Source organism: Mus caroli, chromosome 11 (assembly GCF_900094665.2).
Source record: "Mus caroli chromosome 11, CAROLI_EIJ_v1.1, whole genome shotgun sequence".
NCBI lineage: Eukaryota > Metazoa > Chordata > Mammalia > Rodentia > Muridae > Mus > Mus caroli.
In genome coordinates, this window is record NC_034580.1 from 63,694,650 (window position 1) to 63,704,807 (window position 10,158).

At 51.1% G+C, this 10,158-nt stretch overlaps 2 protein-coding genes across 3 annotated transcripts; one reads left to right on the top strand and one right to left on the bottom strand.

Moving 5' to 3' along the window:
• The first annotated feature begins 376 nt into the window (after positions 1-376).
• On the top strand, positions 377-4,751 carry Slc25a35 (solute carrier family 25 member 35). Of its 2 annotated transcripts, XM_021176005.2 has the most exons (5): positions 381-1,407; positions 2,946-3,011; positions 3,406-3,558; positions 3,899-4,033; positions 4,185-4,751. In XM_021176005.2, the coding sequence occupies exons 1-5, from the start codon at positions 1,033-1,035 to the stop codon at positions 4,356-4,358; spliced, it is 903 nt and encodes a 300-aa protein (XP_021031664.1). In that variant the 5' UTR covers positions 381-1,032; the 3' UTR covers positions 4,359-4,751. The 2 variants fall into 2 exon arrangements, with proteins under 2 accessions (XP_029340025.1, XP_021031664.1); XM_029484165.1 differs by lacking the exon at positions 3,406-3,558 and having other exon boundaries at positions 377-1,407.
• Positions 4,719-6,093, bottom strand: Rangrf (RAN guanine nucleotide release factor). Its single transcript, XM_021176006.2, has 5 exons — positions 5,885-6,093; positions 5,685-5,801; positions 5,361-5,517; positions 5,187-5,272; positions 4,719-4,976 (listed from the first exon to the last, which is right to left on the bottom strand). Exons 1-5 carry the CDS (start codon positions 5,959-5,961, stop codon positions 4,856-4,858), a joined length of 558 nt encoding a protein of 185 aa, XP_021031665.1. The 5' UTR covers positions 5,962-6,093; the 3' UTR covers positions 4,719-4,855.
• Positions 6,094-10,158: the final 4,065 nt, after the last annotated feature.

Below are 10,158 nucleotides of genomic sequence, written 5' to 3' on the forward strand. Positions count from 1 at the left end.
CTGGGCGCCCGCAGCTGGCCACACCCTGGTACTTGACCCTACAAACACTTTACTCGGCCTTAGGGGATGGGTGCTGTCCAGCAGGTGTGTACCATCGCCCCGGCGGGCGGGACCGCAGTTTCCGGACGATCCTGGCATCCGAACTGTGCTGGGCGTGTCTGCGATCAGGCAAACCCCAAACAGAGATGACCTGGACTTGAGGACGATCACAGAGAGCCCGCCACCCACAGGAGTCGCTGCCCAACCCTCCGCGCTCAGCCTCTGCATCCCGGCCTACCCCAGTTCCAGTGATTAAAAAAAAAAAAAAAAAAAAACCTCCCCGTCTCCAGCACCCTCCCAATGCAAGGCCTGGGAGCCGGGGCGAGGAGAGTTAACCCAACCGGTTTTAGTGGAGGCCGAGGGCCCGGCCGATGGCAGCGCCTCCCATTGGCTGCTGAGCCGGCTCTTCGCTGATTGGCTGAGGCGCTCGGCTGCGCTCTTGGAGAGCCCCCATTGGCGCTGCGTTCCAAGGACCCGAGAGTGGCCGCCCGGCCTCTGCAAACTACCTCGGGTAAAGGTGCTCTCGCTCCCGCAGCTACTTTGCCACGCTTATTCTTAGCCGGAATCCTAACTTACCACAACCCTCCTCTTGCTGTTGCCGAGCCACCTTCGGCTTTTCCCTCTGATTCTTTTTCTGTTGTTGCTTTTCTTTTTCCTGCTTCTCCAGCTACCATTTCGTAACTCCGTTTTCCTAAGATACTCTGTGGTCCCCCCATCCCAGGCATCCCCACTTGCCAGCTTCTAACTTCTGCTCCTCCCTGATCTCAGTTCCCTTGTCAACGGGGCCTTGTTGCCATACCCTACTACACTCCTCTTTCTTTCCTTTTGCTACCTTCTGATCCCCAAACTCCCTCTAACCTCACTTGACTTCTTGACATTTGACCCAGACACTTTAGCTCTCTTAAATTTCTACCTGTTGCAGCCTGGGCTTCAAAAAGCCAGGTGTTGTCCTGATATCCATCCCTGCTTTCTGAAGCTGTTTCTACCTTTACCATGGACTTCTTAATGAGTGGTGTGGCAGCCTGTGGGGCCTGTGTGTTCACCAATCCCCTGGAGGTTGTGAAGACCAGAATGCAATTGCAGGGAGAACTGCAGGCCCCAGGCACCTACCAGCGCCACTACCGAAACGTCTTCCACGCCTTCTTCACCATTGGCAAGGTGGATGGCCTAGCTGCCCTGCAGAAGGGCCTGGGCCCTGCGCTCTTGTACCAGTTCTTGATGAATGGCATCCGACTGGGCACCTACGGGCTGGCAGAGTCTCGGGGTTACCTGCACACTAATGAAGGCACCCACAGTCCTGTCCGCAGCGCCGCAGCTGGGGCCCTTGCTGGGGTCATGGGAGCGTATCTGGGAAGCCCAATCTACATGGTAAGAAGAGGGGTCTGGTCTGGGGCCTTCAGAAAAGACTTTTGGCAGAGGGTGGAAGCCTGCCCTTTACAAGGGCATTGGTGACAAGGTGCTGTGCCCCATAAAGCAGAAAATGGCACAGGAAAATGCTGGCAAGCTTCAAGGTCTTCTGATCTGCCTTATACACAGACACCCAACAGACTCTGCAATGTGTTGATGAAGATTACAGACTTAGTGTCTGGAGAACTCCTTTGAGTTGGGGTGTCATTTGTTTGTTGAGGCAGGGTCTCCCTATATTGTAGTATCAACACTTGCTCTTGTAGCCCAGCCTGACTTCTAACTACAGTCCACCCTCAGTCTTCTCAGTGCTTCAGTTAACAGGTATGCATCCTAGCGGCCTACAACTGGACTTTGAATCACACTTCCTGGAACTCAAACCCTAGCTTTGAAAAGCACTCATTGTTGCCACGTCAATAAGACAGGAATAATTATAGACTCTTGTGAAGCTGCTGAGAGGACTGAAGGAGACACATGAGATGTACATGTGAAGGGTTCATATAGATCCTGGCAGATGGTGGGCATTTGACAATATTCCTCTCCCTCTCTCTCTCTCTCTCTCTCTCTCTCTCTCCCTCCTCTCTCTCTCCCCCCCCCCTCTCCCTCTTTCCCCTTGATACAGGCAGGGCCTGGCTATATGACCCAGGCTAATGGGAAACTCACTAGGAACCCAAGCGGGCTGGAAGCTCTTGCTCCTCCTTGCCTGTGCCACCCAGATGCTCTGATTACCAACATGTGCCACCATGCCCAGTGCAGCTTTTACTGTCTTATTCCTGGGGCTGACTTTGTGTAGAAAGACGAGGAATCTGAGAAACAGGCGTCACCAAGTGTAGGTCAGGAAAGTCCCGGACATCACAGAATTGTGCACACTCTCACAAGTTCGCACCTGTGAGTTATTAGATGGTGAAGGGCTGGAAGCCTGAGATCCAGAGAGGGTAGGTATCCTGCTCAAGGTCACACAGCTGTTCGTTATTGGGACTAGGCCAGGCTTAGTGAGCCAAGGAGATGATCTACAGGAGCGCCAACTTGGTCTCACTCCTAGTGTATGAGATTTGAGGACAAAGGCATCTTCAAATATCAGCTGAATTCATGCCCCTTTGGGTGGTCTGACAGGGAGGCTGGTGGAGGTGGCAGCTGGAGATCTGATCTGGAATGGGAGCTGGCATAAGAGGCAAGGCATCCAGAACTTTCCTAACATGAAGTCTTAGGAAATATTACCATTCTCCGATCTCCACTCCCCACCCCCAGCCCCAAGGGAAATAGGATGTGGAGGGGGTGGGGCATCTTGCAGGCCTAGGAGGTCCGTCCCCTGGGACTGCAGCCAAGGGACAGAGCCTCATGACCAATTTGTTAAGTGGGAAAAACAGTAATTACCAGATTAAAAGAATATATTTGTTGCTTAATACCCTAGAGGAAGTGTGAGTGAGGGCTTTGGGTGTTTTGGTCTCCATGGTGGGAAAGTGACCCCTGGGACACAGGCTGTGATACTTTCTTGTCTCCAGGTGAAGACACACCTACAGGCACAGGCAGCCTCTGAAATTGCTGTAGGGCACCAGTATAAGCATCAGGTGAGGGTTCCCCAAACCACTGGAGCACCCCACAATCTCCCCCCATTTTTCCCTAACTTTCTGCCTATAGCTGGCAGCTCCATCTAGCCACTGCTTTGCCCAACTCCATCAAGCCCCTCTCGGTCAGACCCTGGAGCCCATCCTGACCCTCATATCCCTTGTGCCTCAACTCTCCTGCACCTGTTTCTCCTGCCCCGTTCTCTTGACCTGCTGAGGTCCTCCATTCCATACCTCCAGCCTGAACTCTGGGTTGGTGAGGATCAGCAGACACCTGAGGGCCCCTACACTGGACTTGCTGTCTGGACAGCAGGTGCATAGCACTTGTCAGCTTTAGCAGGAGGCAGTCCCTGATGCTGGGGTGACTGAACCTCAACCACATGGTCTTCCCCCCCAGGGCATGTTTCAGGCACTAACCGAGATTGGCCAGAAACATGGTCTAGTGGGGTTGTGGCGTGGGGCCGTGGGCGGCCTGCCCAGAGTTGTCATCGGCTCCTCTACCCAGCTGTGCACCTTCTCATCTATCAAGGACCTCTTGAGCCAGTGGGAGGTACTTCCTGGGAATGGGTGGGGCCATCCCTGGAATGGGAAACCAGGGTGGAAAAAGGGAGGTGGGCCCTGGTTCAAAAGTGAGGGAGCTATAGGAGAACTTGAGGATCAGTGATCCCTTAGACAGAATGCTGTCATCATCTCCTACCAGGAGGGGTACCTGAGCCCTCTGGATACTCCTTCAGTTATCGCTGTGTTATCTCTGATGGTATGGAAGCTCCCAGAATTACCAATTGTGTACCCAGGGCAGGGCCCATCCTGCCCTAAAGTTAAACAACTGTGAGGTTGATTTAAAAAAAACAAAAAACAAAACAAAAAAAAAACCTTTATCTTTCTTATAGATCTTCCCTCCCCAGAGCTGGAAGGTGGCTCTGGCTGCTGCCATGGTGAGTGGTGTCGCCATAGTTGTGGCAATGACACCCTTTGATGTAGCCAGCACAAGACTTTATAACCAACCCACTGATACTCGAGGCAAGGTAAGGAAGTACTGCAGGGTCCAGGCTGACAGGGAGAGCTGGGGGGGAGGTGGGCAAGCAGATCCTCAAATGCTGCCTGGAAAGGTTTCTGGCCCCGGTGGGCTCTGACATGCACCTCCTGTGCTCTCCCTTCCTCTCTGACGTGCTCCAGGGCCTCATGTACCGGGGGATCTTGGACGCTCTGCTGCAGACAGCGCGGACAGAGGGCTTTTTTGGCATGTACAAGGGTATAGGTGCCTCCTATTTTCGCCTCGGCCCCCACACTATTCTCTCCCTCTTCTTCTGGGATCAGCTGCGCTCCTTTTACAACACATACGCTAAATAACAATCACTCTCTTGTAACTCCAAATCAACACTCTTTGGGCACCTCTGCCTCTACTTCCTACCACAGTGACTGCTGATAGATTGACCTCTCAATGCCCCTAAGGGGGACAGCCATGCCTACTCCTCTGTTCTCCTAGGGTTGAGTCACTGAGTGGGTCTTGCTTTAAAGTTTTCCACAAATCCCCCCGATATATTTCATACCCATCTCAGGGTTGAATAAGTCACTCCAAAGTATATTTCTACTGCCATTCTTGGGTCCCCTCCCCCTCCCTGCTCCTATACACAGCTTTAAACTCCCCCTTCCAAGACCAAAGGGAACTGGGGAGACCCTGGTGTCCTCATAGATTTGAAGCCACAGAAATTATGTTCTTCATAAAGCAAGTTTATTTCTGCAGAGGAAGTGTCTTATGTTTACATCCAGGGAAGAAGCAGAAAGAAACTCCCTCTCTCAGAACTGGGTCCCCGAGTCCTCAGTAGCACGTTGTGTTTCAACTATCTTTACTGGGGACCAAAGAGGTTGGGATCATGAAGAGTCAAACTAGTTACCAGCTGTTCAAAGTTACTCAGGCTCCAAGGTGGACATGACAGATTTTCAGGGCCAAGAGACCTGCTGTGACACCTTAGGGTAAGGGAATAGAGGGAGAAGGAAAATGGTCTGGCTTGAGGTTTGCAAGATCACACTTCCTAGCCCCCAGAAGACCAGGAATCCCTGACCCTCCTCCCCCAAAGCCTGTGGCCTATTTCTGCTTCCTTGAAGGAATTTGACCCACCCAACTTAATTGTCGAGGGGACCCAATTGCGAGTTTCCCACCCGCCCTTTCGTCCTTACGGGGGTTGATTGAAGGTGAGCAAAAGATCAGTCTGATACCGGGGAAGCCGCAGCAAGGCCTGATGCAGTGTGACATCCTTTGCTACCTAAAGGGATCAGAATCAGCATGCTTACCAGGATACCTGGAGTTATCCCTCCCCAACTCCAGGGCATCCCATTCGCCATAGCCCTCACCTGCTGGTTTTCTTTAGCTACCTGCTGCTTGCCAGAAAGGAACCAGGCATCTTGACAGCAGCCTCTCAGGGATAAGTTCTCCAAACAGAGAGGCTGCACAGATAGCACGTGCACAGCCCTAGACCCCTGCACCCGGCCAACGTCCTCAAAATGGTACCTGGCGTGGGAGGAACAGGGGTAGGGAGGGGCATGTCTGAATAACCCAGCCCCACCCTCGAGCCTGGTCTGCTACTGCCCTTGGGAGTTTTCGTCCGGAATAACCGTCCAGCCACAGGCCCCGCCCACTTTCTCGGCTCCCGGCCTCCCGTTGGCTAGCTTTCTCACCGCGCAGCCGCTTCGCCCTGCACGTGGGCCTGCAGCTCCAGAAGTTCTATGATCAGACTTTGGTCGGTCACAGGATGGCAGAAAACTTCTTGGTTGTCTGGCACCGGTCGGAGGTCACTGGAGAAGGACAGGGACCCTCTCGTCTCTGGCTTTTTCCCGTAACCCACCCGATCGGCCTCCGGGGAGGCTGGCTTTCTCACCTCACATCAATGGCCCCTGTAGGGAGGATGGCGGAGAAGGCGCCTCCGAACAGTGGACAGTTTCTGGTGGGCTCCATAGATCTAGTACTTGAGTCTGGACATTAGCGAGGTTTTAAAGAAACCTACATGAGCCTTTGAGACATCATTTCCCCTGGTGTTCCCGGAGCAGCCACTACCTCCTCCCGTCCTACTAAGCAATTGGACCTTTAAGATCTGGTCACGCCCTGCGAGCACGCTGACCAATCGGCGCCCGCGCTTTGGGGGCGGGGCTACCCTTGGGGACTAGTGTCTGAAGCCCGGCTCTTTGGAAAGACCCAGGCTCGCTGGGGTCTGCTTTGCAGTTGGACTTGAGTTTAGGATTGGTGATGCTAGTAATGGGTTAATCCCTCGTGCCCAGTTGCTCCTTCATTTTAAAGGAGTCGTACTTTCTAAGAAGGTCACTTGAGACCGCCCTTAAGGACAGTTGTTCAGTTAAAGGGCAGGTTGTGGGACCACTGGACTCCAGTGGAGCGACAACCAGACCACTAACTCCAGGATCTAATGCTGGGACCTGGGGAAACAACAGGCCCAGGTGTGGGTCTAGGTTAAGATTCAGACCTCAAGCCTTGATACCTAACCCGAGGATTACGGTTCTAATCCCCTCAAATCTTCCCCCAGGGAGGGCAAGGGGAAGCTCTCTCCCACACCTGAGCCAAAGCACAGATTAAACTATTGTTTTTCCTTTACGGATTTTTAGAGTGTTCTTTTTAAGTATTTGTTTAACTTTTATCCTCCCAGTTAATTTCTCCATTCATCCTTGATCTCTTGCACCTGGCAAAGTGTTTGGCACATAATAGTTGATGGTGGTATACTGCTGCACTGCCGAATGAATCTAGATGCCTGGAATCCATGAGGCCACCCATGCTCTCATGGATTTTACACCCAGCTGAGAACTGGGCAAAGGGGTTGATTCTCACCTCGACCAATGAACCCTCCTCATAATTTACTGAATTGGAGGCAAGGGTCACGTGCCTGTTGATGCCTCAGAGTGCAGCTCATTTCCTTCGTGAGCCTGACAATACAAAAGTCCACCTCGCCAAGGTGTAGAAGTACCAGTGGAACTCGCTTTGTGTCTTGAAGTTTGATTTACAGAGCTCCTGGGGGCATCCTAGAGATGTTCTAGCCGGGACATAGGTGTAGAAACTTACCACAGTGTGTACTCTAGGAAATGCAAATATGCAAGGGGGAGGGCAGGCAGAGGGAGTCAGGGAGTTGTGAAGATGGTTAAGGATGGAGGATTTTGCTTGTTCACTTACTGTTTGCAATGCTAGGGATTGAGCCCAGGGGCCTCTACCGTTAGATGCTCTCTCTCCCTCCCTCCCTGTAACTGAACCTTAGCCTCTTAAGTGTACTCAGTATGTGCCCCCACCCCCCACCCCGGCTGTCCTGGAACTCACTCTGTAGACCAGGCTGGCCTCGAACTCAGAAATTCTGCCTCCCAGTGCTGGGATTAAAGGCGTGCGCCACCACACCTGTGACTCCTTACTTCTCACTGTAGGCATCTGGCTTCTCTCTGAACTTTTCCTCATCTCTAAAGCACTGTTAGGAGTGAAGTGTGGTGGCTCACACCACATGGCACATCCAGCACTGAAGAGACAAAAGCAGTCAGATCTGTAGTTTGAGACCAGCCTGTTTCTTGTTTCTACACAGTGAGTTGCAGGTCAGCTAGGGTTATATATTGAGACCCTTCCTCAGGCGAGAGAGGGAGGGAGGAAAGGAGGGAGAGAAGAGACAAGATGTGGGTGTGCTTGATCAATCTGTTTCTGGGGAGGGTATCCTGTAACTAGTTTACTCTGTAAGAGAAGGGGTGTAGCCCCCATGGAAGGAGCTGGCCATGAACGTCTCTCCATGTAGACCTTTCTGTCTCTCCTCCTCACCAGGAGCAACAACAGCTTGAATAGCTTTGTACACAGTCAGGCAGATCAGAAATCCTTGGGTAGGGACCTCCAAGGACATAAATGCTATTAACAAGTTCATAACGCTAAGTACCAGGAATGGAGACCTGTAATGAGCCAGAGGGAGGAGAAAGTTTCTTCAGCTTTCCTCTTAGGATTTACTGGCGTACCTCATGTTCTGCAGTGGACTAGGATAGTTGGAGACCTCTGCTTTCTCCAGTCTCTGGGTTCTTGGGATACGATGAGGGTGGGGAGCAGAGATGTGCCAAGGCCCAGGGCCAGATCTCTCCTTGGAGGGTGGGGTGGAAGACCAGCTTGTCTTGGCAGATCTCTATATCCCCACTGTTGATTCACCATCCCCCCCCCTTGGTATCTGCCATCTCTTCTGCTCTTCTCAATGCTGACACCTCAGGGTGTTCAACCTCAAACTCCCAAAGAAACTGGAGCTGTCTGGGTCAGTTTGTTGCCATTTGATCTGAAAGAACCTATTTGGCAAGCTCTCCTACTTGCATCTTCCCGGAAGCCAGAGTCCAGTGAAAACTGGTCCAGCTGCAGCTAGGGCAGGTGTCCTGGACAAGTCTCAGATGGCACACATCTGTCCTTCTCATTGTGTGAGTGTCTCCAGCTCTCAGTCTGCTGGGGACAGCCAACCTACATCTGGAACAGGTTTGGTTTGGTGCTCTGGGATGGTCCCTGTCCTTTGAAAGAACCAAAAGACAGGCTTCGAGGGACCTGGAGAGATAGCTCAGCAGTTAAGAGCACATGTTACCCTTGTAGTGGACCTGGGTTCAATTCCCAGCACTTACACGGTGGCTCACAATCATCTGCAACTCTAGTTTCAGGGTATTTGCCCACTTCTGACCTCCACAGGCACCAGATAGACCAGATGGTGAGCATCGGTGCAGGCTCATTAAATTAAATATATAAATCTAAATGGGGGAAAACAAAGACTGCCCCATCCCCCAGAGATGCAGCAGATCAGTGCCAAGCATCCCTTTATGGAAGAGTTAAGGCAACATAGTTCCTGTATGCGGCAGCTTCAAGCCTTCAGCCCTGCCATGAGTCTCTTTGAAATGTTGGTGAAGGTCATGAATTCTCACTCAGAAAAATGTTTGTACATTATGAAATAAAGTGCATAAGAACACAAGAAAGGGCTGGTGAGATGGCTCAGCGGTAAGAGCACTGACTGCTTTTCCGAAGGTCATGTGTTCAAATCCCAGTAACCATATGGTGGCTCACAACCACCCATAATGAGATCTGACGCCCTCTTCTGGTGTGTCTGAAGACAGCTACAGTGTACTTATGTATAATAAATAAATCTTTAAAAAAAAAAAGAACACAAGAGAACCTAGCTTGTTTTGTTTGTTTGTTTTTCGTTATGTAGTCTTGGCTGGCCTGGAACTTGATATGTAGATCAGGCTGGCTCTAAACATAGAGATGTTTGTCCTTGAATGTATGTGCACTCTGTGCGTGCGTGTGTGTGTGTGTGTGTGTATGTATGTATGTGTGTGTGTTACTTACGGGGTTCAGAAGAGGGCGTTGGATTCCATTGGAACTGGAGTTAGGGATGGTTGTGAACCATCATGGAGGTTCTGGGAACCAAACCTGGATCCTCTGTAAAAGCAACAACTATTCATTATCTTTCCTAAATTTTACTTGATGTGTATGAGCCTTTTATTTACAAGTATGTATGTGCACCAAACTGTATGTCTGGCCTGTATGTATTCCCAGAGGGGATCAGAACCTCTGAAACCAGAGGCACAGACCACCATGTGGGATGCTGCTGGACCAGGTCTTCTGCAGTATCATTGACTGCCATTGGTGAGCCATCCCTCCAGCCTCCTGGTTCTGTTTGAGACTGGGTCTTACTATGTGGTCCAATCTGGCCTTGAATTTGAATTTGAAGTAGTACCTCAGCCTCCCAAGGGCTAGAATTTCAGGCATGCTACCATTGCCTCACAAAAGATAAAAGTATATTATTATCCTTTTAAAGGATATATATATTTATTTTGCTAGGCATAATCGTATATACCTTTAATCCCAGAACTCAGAAGGCAGAGGCAGGTGGATCTCTGAGTTCAAGACCAGGTGGTGAGTTCCAGGATAGTCAGGGGTACATATAGAACCCCTGTCTCAAAAAAAAAAAGAAATAGGAAAAGGCTTTATTTATTTATTTTTTGGTTTTTTGAGACAGGGTTCTCTGTATAGCCCTGGCTATCCTGGAACTCACTTTGTAGACCAGGCTGGCCTGGAACTCAGAAATCCACCTGCCTCTGCCTCCCAAGTGCTGGGATTAAAGGCATGCGCTGGGCTGGTGAGATGGCTCAGTGGGTAAGAGCA